This window comes from Ammospiza caudacuta, chromosome 7 (genome assembly GCF_027887145.1).
Source record: "Ammospiza caudacuta isolate bAmmCau1 chromosome 7, bAmmCau1.pri, whole genome shotgun sequence".
Lineage (NCBI taxonomy): Eukaryota > Metazoa > Chordata > Aves > Passeriformes > Passerellidae > Ammospiza > Ammospiza caudacuta.
In genome coordinates, this window is record NC_080599.1 from 22,519,092 (window position 1) to 22,535,125 (window position 16,034).

Below are 16,034 nucleotides of genomic sequence, written 5' to 3' on the forward strand. Positions count from 1 at the left end.
TTGGGTGGTTTTCATGTAATTTGCTGCTGAGGTGTTGCTACGGCTGAATGAAGGTAGAGGCTGCTGTGAGATTAACATTTTTTTTCCTCTCCACCTTCTGTGACTGTTTGCAAAGAATAAAAATTTACATCCACAGAATTTGAAGTCTTTTCCACATATCAAACTGCTCCCTTGCATGAGGTATTTCTGCAGTGGTACATTCCTAATTCACCAGCAACTCCTTATGGGCTAGCAGCATTTGTCAACCAAGGCAGACACTAAGTCTGCTTTTCTGGTTTGTAAAGCTTTCAATTGCAGGGGGTTTAGGCATTTCTGCCCCTTTTCCAAAACTGATTAATACAGGGACAAAGAAAGGGGTCTCAATCCATACTGGGCACCAAGGGTGTCATCACACACAAGGAGAGAAGAGGTCTCATCTCTTTATTTAACACAGGTCCTCCAGCTCTGGCATGGAAACAGGGAATGGCTGTTAGGAGAAGAGATTTTCCAGACCCCAGTTTTCATGAGAGCAGACAAAGTGAGGAGTTTAGAACATCTCTTGACAGGGAGCTGTGACTTGTTCCCCCTTACCTGTGCTCACACACCACAAATAAAAATCCATGCCCACTCTAAATGAACATCTGCTCCCTGCACTCCCTCTGATCTTCTTCCCAGTGTTACTCCTCATCCTCTCCCTTTCCCTGCCATGACACAGCCCTGGCTCTTGTCTCTCTGAACCCTGACATTGCATTTGACTCAACATTGGAAAGGGAAGATCAAAGTTCACATTTTGATTTTACATATTCAGAAAATCCGTAACAGTCTCAGATTGCAAGCACAAAGCAACAGAAAGCGTTTCAGCACAGGCAGACTGCACTACCCTCTTCTTTAAAAACACTTCCCAAATTAGCTCAGCTTCCTGGATTTGCTCATGGAATATCACTTTCTCATTTATGATACTTTCCTTCAGTTATTTTCAAAGTGTTTTTGAAGCTTGCCAAGACTGTTTAGGATATGCTGCTATTCCAATACAGCAGATGGCACTAGTGTTAAGTAAGCATTATGGAAATTTACTGTATTCCTAGAAAAAACAACCAAGTGAACATCAACTAGCAGGTGGCTAAAATATTTCATGAGCAATGGGGAGAGTAATCCAGAGCCACAGTGTGAACATGGCATTAGATGTGTCCCCCCTCTAAGGCCCAAAGTCATTCAAACCAGTCACTCATCATTTCCACCCAGCTCTTAGAACATTTCTAAGAAGCAGTCTTAACATCATTCCAATAAACATTTAGGACCACAACATTTATCAACATCACCCAAAAGGTACCTTCTGTTCTCATAAGTTATATCTTGGAGTGCAGACTCTTGGGAGACTGTTTTTCCTTTGCTCATGCTGAGTGCTCATCATCAGCCTTGTGATTTTGGGGATGAACAAGCAGCACCATGACTGGAAGATACATAAATTATGGATGCTCAAAGGAACAGCTGGACATCCTTGAGTTAAGGGTTATGCCAAACCCTCTCCTAGAACCCCTAAAACACTCTTCTTGGTGCAAGCCTGAATGATTATAAATTCTGTTAGAACATTTTGTGTCCCCAGTCCCCATGGCAATACAGAACATGGTATTACACACCTCCAGCAGTTCTGCTGTTGACTGAATTTTACATGAAAACACCTTATACTACTTGTAACCTTCACTTTGAAAAGTACTTAAAATTGTTTATCACTATAATCAGAATCTTTTTAACACACACATCCAAAAGCTTTAAGAAGTTCCTCATGCAGCACACACACAATCAAATCCTATACCCGTCTTTCTTTCTATCTTAATTTCTGTTCTAGTGCTGAAAAGCCCCCACAGTGGATTACAGCTGTAGATCATCACATGAATTAGGCTAAAATTACTTTTCCTTTGGATTTAATAACTCATCTAACAACATAAAAGCCAAACATCCGGGTCTAGTAAACCTGAGGTTATCTCCATTGCAGACCTCCCCCTTCTGCAACAAAAATTATCAAGATAGTTGACATGTCAACAGATCCTTGAGTGCAGCAAACCAGCATTGCCACTGGACATCCACATTCAAATTCCAGTCATCCATCTGGAGTCTGAGAAAACCTATTCTCCTTCTTCTAAATTAATTAAAAGCTAATTATAGCAGTCTGGGAAAGAAATCCTTTCCAGTCTCTTTACATGGAACAGCAGTGGCTGATAAGGACTTCAGCAAGACTCAGCTCTTCAGCAGGCCTGATGCAAAGGGACTGAGCAAAGGGAAGGACACAGCCTAAATGCCAACATTTATTTGTCTGTATTCCTAAAAGGAACACAAACAGACGGCTCCTGGCCTTTTCCAACTAACATGGATGGCATTGACTTCACTCTGGTAAATACTACTGAAATAACACAGACAGCTCCAGCACAGATCTATGCCTACTTAGAATTTAAGCCCAGCTTTTAATATGCTGTAACCATAAGACATTTTATTTCTAGCAAGTCTTTTCTTGTGTTTTGTATGATTTCTTAAAATATTCATAACTGGAAGGGTTAACAAATGTAGAAAACACGGCAATACAACTAAGTTTAAAAAGTTCAATTTTTCTTTCCCTATAGATCCACAAAAGATAAACAACTGTGCACAGTCTTCTATTTAATTCCCATTTCGTCTCAGTGCAGATTTACAGAGGAAGTGGGCTTGTTCTTGACTCAATTCCTGAGGAAGTTTAATAAATTGAAATGTTCATCTGTTCTTTCTCAGCTCTGTTGAAGGCATCACAGAAGACTGTGACAGTGACAGATAAAAAATAGCAGGCTGTGATGGTCCCTCCTCCTCGGCCAGCCCTGAGCGCTACCAGACGGCGTCTCCTGGCACATCCATCCCCAGCAAGACACACACAAGACAGAAATCAACTCCTCAGCATCAAATACTTGTGATTCTGCTCTGATTTTCAATGTTTCATTAGGAAGGAGTGCTCCCAATAAGCAAATCTCCACAATGTGGTGCCAGGTTTTAGCTATCAGTAAGTCCTTGTTTAGCAGCACCACGGTGTTCACATTTTACATGATTTTTAAAGACACCTATTAGCCTTCACTGTAACAGAATTTCTCAAAATCGATTATATAAAGTATTTTAAACATTATTTATCAACTATTGCTTTCAGATTAAAGGCCAAGGAGTGATAGCATCTTAGCTTTCAATTCCCCCTTCTTGCACTGTGCTCTGTGGTCCTGTGAAAAGCACTTTTCCTTCTTTGCTATTAGCTATTTTAGTAAATATTAAATAATTTCATACCCAAAACTGATAATCAGCTGCATCCCTTTGTATCCAGTCATGATCCAGTCAGAATGGCAGCTTAGTAGTCAAATTACATAGTCAAATTATGTACTATAACACTAAAATAAACAGCTGTCTGTGCCACCCCAGGAAGGGCAGCATGCAGGAGAGGTTTTTGCATATTGCCTAAAAGGAGAGAAGTACTGTCCTTAGGTATTTTATATGCCCCAAAATTGCACACAAAAATAGCCAGATCAACCTAAAATGGAGGTTACCCAGAGTGTTTCAATATTCTCAGCTAATAATGGAGTGACAGCTTGAGCTCTGCACCTCCTTTAGTTTTGGCAGAACTGTATATATCACAAAAGGTTAAAGAAATTTCTTTTTTAAGCAGAAAAAAAATCATGACAATTTTGAAAACGCTTACAGGTTATCTGCCAACTGGTTTGGGTTGTTTTTCTCTTCTAAATGCCTACTGAAGGTCATTTATTTAGTGTTTTTAAAACAAACATTTTCATTTTAAATTGAATAGTTTAAAACACAACATGAAGTGAAATGTCAACTGTTTGATATTCTGTAGCACAGCCAAGGTGCAGCTGTTGCTCTGAGGACAGCTCTGAGTGACAAGAGCTTTACCTAGATGAATTGCTATTTCTGAGCATGACTTTAAATAAATAATTTAAAATAGAACAAAAAGAGCAAAACAGAGCAGGCTTGGGTAGTGTTCAATAACATCATGTCATATTGACAGATAAGACTGACAAATCCAAATACAACTCTGCTTTTCATCAACAAAAATGTTCTTCAATGCAAACAGAAATAGCAAAGGGGAAAAGACAAATGAAACAGCTGCAACAGGCAGCTAAAAGGAGCCTTGTAGAAAGATCTCCAGGCTCCAACCCACACAGTTTGCTACAATCACATTAAAACTTTCACCTGGATCAATAGGTTTGTGTTTTTATTACAAGCAGCTGAGCCTTATAAGATGTACCACAGCAGTGTGGTGGTGTACCTGCCTGAAGCCCAAAATTCTCCTCAAGCTTCTGTCACAGGGAAGAAAAAGAATTCAAAAATGTTTCATTTCTACATGGGGATGGGTGACAGATTATGCTCTAGACCTACTCAGGTAATATTCTAAGATCACTGGAAATTGAAGCAATTTGGAGGGTTTATTCACATCTTCAACAGCCTGGTTACAACTTTAAACAAATTATAATAAAAAAATGTGCTAGAAGACAACAGAATAAAATAACTCAGTCACACAGAAGCTATGGCAAATCCCAAATTTGTGCTAATCAGACTGCTCTGAAGCAATATCTCCTGTGAGAATGATGAGAAGACCTTGACTGTAATGACACTGACTTAGATGGGATTTTAAAAATTCCTCCATAAAACTTAATTCCCATCATAAATTCAAGCTCCTTTTTCATAGTTCTGCTTCTGCCCAGGAGTTCCAGCCTCAGCTTGTGCCTCTGTGCAGGCAGGGGTAGGAAATGTGCCTCCCTGGTCAACTGGGAAATTACAGCACTTCCAACAGGTATTTCTCCTCTCTGCATTGAAAGCTGAGTATCTGTAAGGACTGATTTCACTCTTCCAGGCACAATCAAAAGTCAAAAACCCAAGCCAATACTAAAACTCTTGCCTGACATGGAATCACTGGATGGTTGGGGTTGGAAGAGACCTTTAGAGATGAGCTATTCCAAGACACAAATTGTTCACCCATAATTCAAATATTTTCAAGGCAACCAGAGTGACTCTCTTAAAAATTACTAGTTAGCAGCAATGGTTCTATATGGTTTTCTTCCCCTAATTTTTTCTTTCCTGTAAGAGTTGCAAAGAATGTGAACATTTTGTAACCACAGACAGAACAAGGATGTGGAGAAAGCACAAGTCATGATCTTGAAAGGTATTTAAAATTCATCTGTATCTATAACAAATTAAGGAAAAGGCTGGAAGCTTGTTTTTAAAAACTTAAAACAATTCACTTCAAAGGCTTCTTGCTTTTCTGGGGATTTTTTTTCGGCAGAATGTTTCAGTGTTAGCAGCTGCCACTGTTTTTTCTCCTTCCAGTTGCCAGAATTACCAGCATGCTGGTTGTTCAGAGATAAAGTAAGGAACAATTTAATGCAGAAAAAATTATGTTTTGATTTCCCCCATAATTCCTTCCAGAGGCTGACTGGACAAACAACTTCAGTTTTCTGTCAAGGAATGGCTTTTTCCTGGCTCTGCCTGTGGCCATACACCTACAGAACTGACTTGCTGTCTATAATAAGGGCCAACTTTTTATAGATTTTTATTTTCATATGACTTTAATCAATGCCCCTCCCACAAATTCTCAGACCTGCCTGTTACTTGAGAGTGGTTGACTCCTGACTCTGAGGAGCATTTTTGTGATAGCCCACACTGGTGCCTCTGGACTTTGTCTGCCACTGCCTCAATTCTTTCTCAAGATGTCTGCATGTATCTTCTCTCCTGAAATAACTTTTCTTACTCTTTCTGGTTTATTTTTGGCGGTAGTAAAAGAGGCTCCTTTAGCTCTGTGTGATGATCCTCCACAAACACTAACAAGTTTTCCTTTCCCTAGCATGTTCTAATGTTGCACTCCCTTACTTTCCCCTTGGATTTCACCTTGGTTTCTCCTTGGATTTTCACCTTCTTTCCCACCCTAATTTCTTCAGACACACTGAGATAAACATTGCCAATATTACCCTACATTGCTTTGATAACTGAGCACCAATATGCAGAATAAGAAATAGTCTCGAGGACTGAATCCTACCAAGGCACCTGCAGCAAGCCTGAAGATTCTCAGAGAAAATACTTCACAATAAAAACTAACAAAATGAACTACAGTCAACAGTATTTCCTACTAGTGAAGCATTCACCATTTAAAATTATCAAATATTTTATCTATCTATTTATTTTCATGTTTGTGACCCCTTGAAATTGGAGATGAAATCAGATTTAAAAGCGGGTTTAAATGCCATGGACTTCCCATTTACTGAAGGAAGGAGTGGTTTTTTACCAAAATAAATATTCTAAATTATCAACCTATTCTGACTGGCTTTTTAAAAAAAGTGTAGATATATCTACAGCACAGACACACACCATTTTGTATTCCTAGTTGCAACTGCAGGGGAAAGAACCAAAAGGAAGGAGCTTCCTTCAGTTGTGTTTGGCCCTTCTCACTCTGTTTAATACCAGGCCATCATTTCTGTCTGTGGCACTCTGAGCCAGGCCACTTGGAAAGTGTTCCTTGCTAGGTGTCTTCAAGAAATGACAATTCTTAACTCTGAATAATGATTTAACAAATTAAATGAACAAAAAGATGTGTGCCTCAGATATTCCTCATTAGACCCCTCAGCAAAAAAATGAGGCAATCCACAGTTCTAATTTTAAAACCAAACCAGTGTTTCACTGAACATATTCTGTTCCATATAACCATGGTTTCTACATAACTACACAGATTTTAAAATTAAACAGTAAAGGACTTCAACAAAACAAAATAAAACAAGAAGAAACATTGATGGAGTGGAGGAAGGAATTTCTGATTCAATATTTTTTTACCTCACAAAGTAGTAAGTCAATGATGTGGAAGACCATGCAGAGTGGAAACTTGGCAGTAAAAAGAGTGAGAAACCACTGGGATGCATACATGTGAGCTTCCAAATTGAGGTCTGAGAAATGGCTGTGCAAGTCTGGTAACTGCTCCTGCAATAAAGGAAAAAAATAAATGTTTCAGTGTTACTCATTAATTTGAGTTCTTCAACCATACTTTCAGTAAGGACCAGGGTTGCTAAATATCCAAAAACACAACAAAGTGAAAGCCTAGCTTCTTTTGAGCAGTGAAGATGTTTCTTGATAAATTTCAGTGCCCATGGTTACAGTTTTTAGTAAGAGATCCACAGTGGATTCTATCACAGTATCAAAGAATATACTGAGACTATACTGAGAAATTACAGAATCTTCAACAGTTGAAAGGCAGAGCAGTTGTAAAATCTATGTCATGCTGTATATTTTAAAGTTACTCCTTTCCTGTGTCGTGTCTTGCTATGAATGCTTCTGCCACAAAAAACACTGGCTGCAGGAACCAGATAACTTTGCAGAGCTTGAAAGCAACAGAGCACACAACTCCAGCAGACCATTTCTCTAACTAGGAACACAAACAAACAACACAAAATAAGCACTGAAAATCCTCCTGAACAGTGATGACATGATCACTTAATAAAGTATGTTTCTTTAGAGTATATTTGTTGATAAAATCTCTTTTGTTTGTTAACAAAAATCTTTGTGGACTTAAGTAAATATTGAGAAGCCCATATGTTGAAGTGTCACATTAATTAATATGCAATTCCACTCCATCAAGTATGAAGTATGCACAATTTGACATCTGAAAAAATACCACTAAATTAGCAATAGTCTGTTTTGTTCGGTTTCAGTACATCCCACAGAGGTACCTGTGGTTATCTGTGAGAGTTGACTTCAGCAAGCAGCTTTTCACTGTGCCAACAGGAGGGCAGGGCTTAATGAACTCTCAGTAATGCCTTATTATTCACAACAACAATGTATAACATTTGCAGCCCTTCAGTTGTGTTAAACTGCTTGATGAAATAGTTCCAGCTGAAAAAAGAGCAGAATCTTGGAAGAGACAATAAAAGCTGCTCAGTGGTCCACACTTGATTGGTATTTCATAAGCATCAGGATGTCCTGATTTGCCTGACCTCTTAACACCCACATAATTCATGGGAAGTAGGACAATGATGGAGGCAGTCCAAAGGACACACTGGCCCCAATACCACAGAGATATTCTCTCTAAGCAACATCAGAAACAGAGAGGGGGGAAAAGGCAAATACCTGCTTGGATACAAAGATCAGCTGCAGAAGGAGTGTATCAGAGACAAAAGAAACTAGAAACAAATCCGACTAAAGATGTTTGAATTCAGCTATTAAACTTTGCTTTACCCCACCTCTAAAAGGAGAAGGGGTTTTATTGTCCAATAGCTTTTGGAAGCAAAGCATTCATCTCTTCTTGATGCCAGTGCTTCCATTTATGAAACAAATTGAAGGAGAATTTGTTACTCTGGCCACACCTGCATCAACTTCTCCAGTTGGAAAAATTTGCAGTGGAGATCTTCAAAGTTATTTCTGTAGAGGTCCCTCAAGCCATAGTCATACATTATTTTCACAAATACACAGAATGCCTGCTCCTCTGGCATCTGTTTGGAAAAAGACACAAAAATAAGGTTAATAACAGAGCTAAGACTGGACATGCCTTACACAGACACACAAACACCTTGTGCACAATGAGTTCAGAACCTGGCATGTATTAGAATTTTCAGCCAGGTACTGTGAATGCTGAATTAGCCAGCTAAAATGTCAGTGGGACTACTCTCCTTGATAAGCATCTGGATTTGGTTCTGTAAGGCTTTTTTGAAGAAAATATAGGATCATATCACAGTTTTATGCGTGTCTATATCCCTACAGCAGCATTCTGTCAAACAGGTATGAGAACAACCAGTACATAACTCTCAGGCACATAAAAACAATTTAAAAATTAAAAAAAAAAAAGAATGAAAATAAAATAAAAAGGCAACAACTCATGACAGTGACGTCTAATGAGAGATACTTGGTTAAATGGGAAAAATTCAGGAAAACTAAGGTACAACCAACCTCTAGTGAGAACAATGCTCATCTACCTTCATCCAAACTCCAGGACACCAAACTATGAAGTCAGGTTTCCCATAATCCCATCTACTAACCTGCTGACTTTTTCAGAAGCCCTACATCCATAACCTGTTTCATTCTGACCAAAATTTCTCACCCAACAGTGCTTTGGAAGGTGGCACTAACACAATTGTCTGAGCCGCACTTCTGTTTGCTGGCTTGAGCCCACTGAATGCTGACCTAGTGGGAAGCCCTGTGTCACAAAACCCCCACATGACCCTCCCCTGTGCCTTCAGGTAACACAATAACAACAGGCACCAACAGCGCCCAAATCAACCCTTCCATCACATTCAAAATGTGCTTTCTTCATGTGGAAGCACCTGATTCAAACAAATGAAAACAATTGCTGAGAATCAAAAACAACTCTTGACCTTTTAGTGTATTCACTCATTTGGCCAACTGCCAGCTTCTTATCAAATACCAGCTACAGGTAAAAGCTCAGCATTTTCTTCAAAGAGAATTTTACGCTTTTGATATTTCCCTTCAGGGTTTTGTCTTATGCTCAGCCCTGTCTCCAGGGCCATGGGCAGACAGTTTCATTTTCATTTTCAGACCTCATAAATGAAAGTAACTGGTTAGCACAAAGTATTTCGAGATTGGCTGATGCCTATCAGTCTGGCTTGATTCACCCAAGACAAATTCTTAGGAATTTCAAAGCTCTTAATCACAATTTTATCTGGATGGAATGATCCCCACTGACAGCATAAAAAAGCTGCAGACAAAGTAAGGAAAAGAAATAATTTTATCCTGACCAAAAGGCTCGAATCTGTTCTGTAAGAGAATGAGTGCAAATTTCAGGGGTTTTGGTAAAATACAATTATATCTAATGAAATGACAGGTGCCCATGCACAGGCACATCTGCCCTACATGCTCAGTTAGACTCTGGTGCTTTGCCAACCATCTCTTCCCTAACGCAGGGAGATGGAACAGAGGTCAGGACTGGGGCAAAATGCTCTCCAAGTCCTTGCTCTCAGTGAACAGAAGTTCTCCAGTATTACCAACCCTAAGAATTCAAAATTGTAAATCAAATTTTCTTTTTTTTTTTTTTTTTTAATTTTGGGCATTGCCATTCTGATTTGTAGCATTTAGATATGTGCCCTTTGCTAGAGTTTCTCTGAAATCACAAAAACAAGGAATTTGTGATTTTTTTAAAGTGATATTTTAGATGGGGTTTTTTCTCCCCCACAGACAATGACTCTGAAAAATAGACAAGGAAAAAAAGTGAAGTACTGTGAGCCTCACAGTACAATTATTAACTGTTTCCCTGTGATTAGAAGTTACCTGCATACCCTTGATGAGAATTTCATCAAAGAAGGAAAATCACACAAACAGAGGATGGTGATTCAGGCTACCCAACCATGCCAGAAACACATAAACATTGAAGAGAAAGGATAACCTGTCCTAGGGAAAAAGGGAAAGGAAAGGCTCTGGAATTCCATGAGAAGGTAGGACAGTTAGAGAGGGTCTTACAAGTGTTCACAGCATACAGAATTTTTTGAGAATTGGAGAAAAAGAGGAGTCTGAGGGCATCTGAGGAAGCTCCCCAATCACATGGGCTCATTGAGACTCCTTGCTTCCCCCTTCTCTAAGCATTTCACTTTAATACCCTCTGATGAAACCAGAAGTTACAAAGGGTTTATTAAAATGAGTGTAATTTCCATTTAACAGTCCCTGTGTAGAAGCAACTTCCTCCAGCTCCAGAAACACTAAGAACAGAGTTGATTCTCTGTAGCAATGACAGCACAGCACTAAGGGAGAGGAGCTGAGGTATTAGTCAAATGTTAAGAATGTGACACCCACACATTTCTGAATAACTGTGGTATTGAAAATGGTTCATTCTTCCAGTGCAGCTTCAAAAACTTTTGAGTAAAAAATTAATTGCAAAATAAGTGTTAGATAAGCTATTTTACAGTATATGTTAGACTGCAATAATGGGACTATTTTGGGTTTATTCTTAAAAGATGTAAAGATTCTCTGCAATGCTGTTGCTTTGTAGCATGATTCTCAAGACTTCAAGGAATCACAGCTCTTCCTAGGAATTACAACTTAAAACTAATCTGAATTTGAGTTCCAAATGCCCTGGGAAGTGTGTGTGTAACACACAACACCAGCAGCTGTCTCAAAGCCACACTTCAAAAGGCATTTCAATACTGACTGATTTTACTAATTAAAACCTGAGAGAAAAAGCAGGCAAGAGCTTGAGTAAGAATTGTGGTGGCTTATTCAGATAGTCATTACCTCAATAAATACACTATTTAAATCTGCTGCTTTGCCACTGAGACATCAGATGTAAAGCACCTTGCACCTATAAAAATTGGGTATTTATTTATTTATCTCTGGACATATACCCATGTGTTTATAAAGCAAGCAACAGATCAAAGTTCGTGAAACTTTTGATTACAGGCTAAAATATCAAGGTTAAAAGATCAGCTTTCCTTCAGAAGATATTACAAAATGTCCCTAGGAGAAGAAAAAAAATCTTATAAAAAATTAGTGAAACTACTTGCTCTGATGATCGGCTCTGAGAATGTCTCCTGGAGTTAAATTCCACATAAACACAAAGGGAGCTTACTTAGGTGACAACTAAATTAAAAGAAAAAATTAATATGTAACAAATTGGTTTCAGGTTTTGACACAAAAGTATTTGAGAATTTAATTGATTTCTCCCAGATAAACAAAATCTACATTCATGAAGGTAGAAGCCATTAATCTCTACAGCAAAAAGGCAACAAGAGGAAAATACAGGCAAATAAATAACAATAAATATCTGTCAAACAGCATGGCTGCACTACAACTGATTTTACAGCTGCCTTGGTTACAAATATCAAAGCTTTCATTCTGCAATTAACTCACATGAAGCAGAAGCACAGCTGCAAGGAAGGACTGTCCCTGGCAATAGCCAATGTCTTCATCATAGACAGAATAGGCCTAGAAAAGAGAAAATCAACAACTGTATTTCAAATGCATACAGGCACCACCAAACTGTGACATCAAGGAGCTGTGCAGGACACTGCCAGGGTCTCAAGGGGGCTACAAGGAAATTGGGATTTATTCCATCAGGAACTGGAGTGACAGGACACAGTGGATGTTCCACATGGACACAGGGCAGGGTTAGATGGGACATTGGATGGGCAGGCCCTGGCACAGGATGCCCAGAGAAGCTGTGGCTGCTCCTGGATCCCTGGAAGTGTCCAAGATCAGGCTGGATGGAGCTTGGAGCAGCCTGGGACAGTGGGAGTGGGATGAACTTTAGGGTCTCCTCCAGTCAAAGCCATTCCATGATTCTCCATGGGACAGGCTAAAATCACACAGGGTGTAAAACTGTAACCACTCTTGTGCTTTCAGGGCTCTTCTAAAAACACTCACAGGTCACTCTCAACCCTCCACAGATGCTGGAGTTGTAGTTGGAAATTATTATTTTTATTTTTCAATCAGCTTAAGAAGAGATGGATGCAATTTCCCTTCACTTAAATCAAGGATAATTCAGCTCAGGTGAGAAATGATAGACCTTTACCAATGCAACAAATATAACATGAAAACCAGGCTAGTTTGTGCTGGGGGGAAAGAGAATGTTTGTTTTTGGAAAAACAAGTTCTGACATTATGCAAGTACAGGACCTAAGGTTAGAAAACTGCTGAGAACTACTGTAACCTGAAGATTTCATCAGAAACAGTTTTTCCATGCCCTTGTTATGCTGAAGAATGAACAAAACTCATTTTCCTACGCTATGACAGACATGCTTTTTCTTACTCTTCAAAAAATCCCCAAACTAAAATAACTAACCTTTCCTTCCCCTTTACTTTTGCAAGATGAGAAGACAGATACTGTTTTTAAAGAGCTGTCAGAGGATGTTAAGAATTTGTGGAAACTTGCGGAAGTCTAAGCAGGAGCAGCAGGACTGACACCAAAGGGAGGGACATCCTGAGAGAAAAAGCAAAATACTGAGGGTACAACCAGGGAAAAGCAAAGCAAAGGGCAGAGCCAGGGAGGAAGGAGTCACAAGGATCAGACAATCCACTTTTCAGTCTGATGGACTTGTGAGGAATTCTGCAATGACTCTGGAAGACAGGATTTCTCCAAGTGCAGAATATTCTGAGTATTCCTTTAAAGGTCACTGTTTCTGAACAATTTAGCCTTACATTTCCTTTGGGAAAAGCTGACCTGGGACTTGCAGCCCTCTGCCCTTTACCTGTACTGCTCACCACTCTTTCAAAAGTTGTTAGATGGGATTAGTCAGGAGCTGAGTGAAAATAACCCCAGCCCTTTGCTCAGTTTCAGTGGACAAGAAAATTCAAGAAGTCACAGAAATCACTGTAAAATGTTTAATGAACCATCAAAACCCAGTTTACCAGTTTAAAACAGTCACAAAAGTCAAACATAAAATCTAACCTGAGAATTACACAATGGCAGATACAAAATTCAATTGGAGAAAAAAAAAGGATGCTGTCCATAATGAAGTTAATTAGTTACTTAGTATCAAATTCACAGAAATGCCTTTAGATGCTTAAATTAATATTTTATATCATTAACTAGAATCATTCACTGGTTAATCACCATCATGAGTCATTATCTATTTGTTGCCCAGATCTATCATTTTGTAGATGCCTAATATCTTGTCTCTGTAGTTTTCCTAAATGATGTATTATTCCTGGTTTTGATAGGCCAGCTCCACTTAGAAACAGATGTGCAGAATTACAAATGAGAAATTTGATTTATGATTTCTTCATACTATAAAACACCACTTCTAATTTACTTCAAAAAAAAAAAAAAATCTAGGCTGAAAAAGAACATCAAATTATCAGTGCCTGGGAGTTCTCTGTTGTGAGAAGCATTATAGTGAATAATTTGCTGAAAAGAGCAGTAAATTATTCCAAACAAGTTATTTTAAAATAAGTATCGAGAAACCAACACACTGGAGAAAACAAACTGCTTCCAAAACTGGCATAGATTGAAAAGTACAGGAAGTTGTAAGAAATAAAAACATACTTCTTATGTGATTCTGAAAGAAGTTGAAGTTACAGCAAAAGAGGGAAAACAAGGAGGGTACAAAAAATAATTCTCACTCTGCAGTTAAATACAAAAATATGAAGGAAGAATAGCCAAGTTTCTCATAATCAACTTCCTAAACACATTTGAGCTGGTAATAAATCCATTTCAAACACATCCAGAGCAGGAAGGCAAAGTCTCTGCTTGGAAAACAGATGGTCAATGTAAGTTGTATTTAAACTCCAGCAGAAAATCCCTGTGAACTTTACTTGTATTTGTTTTATTACAGAAGAATCACAAGGTTTGTTATCCTGCTGGAACCATTCCTAACAGGGGATGTGTTGAAGGATCTGTGTCCAACTGAACATCAGAAGAAATCATAAATTAAAAGGAATAAAATTACTGAAAAATTATTAAGAATGAATGTTATTCACCAAAAAAGCTTGAGGGGAAAAGTAAACTGGTAAACCACTAATTGCCTGATTAAAACAGAAGAGATGAAAAAATGGAAACTTTTCTAAAAAGGTTGATCCATAGAAGTACAAATCAGCAAGTATTGGATAATTTGTTTTAAATAAAAATATGAAATTAATTAGTGGACACTGCCTATATAGAAGAAAAATGTCAAAGGGCCCCAGTAAAAAAAAGGGAATTATTAAAATGCCTTTGAAGCAACCAAAACCCATGAAAAAAAATTAACTGCTTGATCCATTTTTTCCACTTTTTAAGAAGTTTTTTTGAAAAAGATTTTTTTTGAGATTCATTTCCACAAGGTCCTTTTCCAAAATCCGACCTTAACAAGCAGCTGTCTGCAGATACTTGGACACAAACTTCAGTTCCACATCAGAATTAGATCAAACAAAGATAGATTCTGCTCTAAAGTCAAAACATAATCATCCTGACAACCAAAGGTTTAGTTTTTAATGAAGTCTCTAAAATATGCAGGATTTCATTGCATCTATCCAATGCAAAGAGAATTTGGAATCTTAATGCACATCACATTTCCAATTATACTGTTTTATTTTTAAGCAACCTATGGGATTTGATAGCGCTGAAATATGATGTAATTAACCAGAATAACCTCAAAATAAGGATGCTGCCTACAGATACCACCATAATATCATATCATTAACTAACAGGCTAAGATCAACTACTTAAGATTTATGCAGCTAAGCAACTTTAATTTTCCACCTGAAATATAAAAACAAGGCAAAATCCCAAATCTCCTATTTCCATTGCAGTCATTGTAACTTTATAATTTCAAGAGGATGGGATTTTTCCCATGACAATCTGTGACATCTCAGAGTTTTTAACTTATTATTCTCCTAAGCTCTTGAGGAACTTCCAATTACAATTCCCCAGTTAACTGAGAGTTTAAATATTCTGTCTCATAAATGGGATTTAATGAAGGTTCTGACTTGAAGCCTGTTTTCATTCATTTCTAACTAAATGAAGATCTCAGAGAACTGAGACATCTTTTTAATAGTTATCTGAATACTGAAAAGAGCTACTATGCAGTTATTAGATGATCATCATTAGAAAGTGAATTCTTTGGAAGCAGAGTCTTCTCAAAGTCCATGACTGAGAAACATCTGCACATTGGGAAAGTGAACCAAGAACCCAGGGCTGGGCAGAAACTCTTCTCCAAAATAATTAAAGGAAAATCTCCCAAGAACAGAATCTTCCACAGAGAAAAATTCAATGTACTAGCATTTAAAAGATGAAGGGAAAGATAGCTGAATTTAAAACCTCAGCTTGGATTTCTGTAATCCTGTCTGTGAGTGCCAGCAGATTTAAATGAGGAAGACGAGAGGTCATGCCTCTCTACAATCTCTATGAAATGACCAAGGGAAGCTACTCAGTGTTTAACACAGACATAGCTCTGTGCTGAAATCTGCTTTAGGAGACTTAAAAGACGTCCATGGTGTCTGAAACTCAGAGTGTCTCTGGAAAACATCCATACTTTGATGCAGACTTTTCACCCAACAAGGCATTTTATTATTTTTATAATTATTTCAATTATTATTAACTAAAATTATTTATATTTTATTACATTTTTATTACTTTTAATT

The 16,034-nt window shown here is 38.1% G+C and overlaps 1 protein-coding gene across 6 annotated transcripts in view; it reads right to left on the reverse strand.

The window, feature by feature from the left end:
• Positions 1–16,034, reverse strand: part of RABGAP1L (RAB GTPase activating protein 1 like) — a 229,957-nt gene that overhangs the window by 84,419 nt on the left and 129,504 nt on the right. For 5 of the 6 annotated variants that reach the window (XM_058808733.1, XM_058808734.1, XM_058808735.1 and 2 more), the window contains 3 exons: positions 11,830–11,904; positions 8,343–8,468; positions 6,820–6,963 (listed from right to left, as the gene is read on the reverse strand). In XM_058808733.1, the coding sequence (XP_058664716.1) occupies positions 6,820–6,963; positions 8,343–8,468; positions 11,830–11,904 (345 nt within the window). The remainder of the gene's footprint in view (positions 1–6,819; positions 6,964–8,342; positions 8,469–11,829; positions 11,905–16,034) is intronic. The other variant, XM_058808736.1, reaches the window with a different exon arrangement.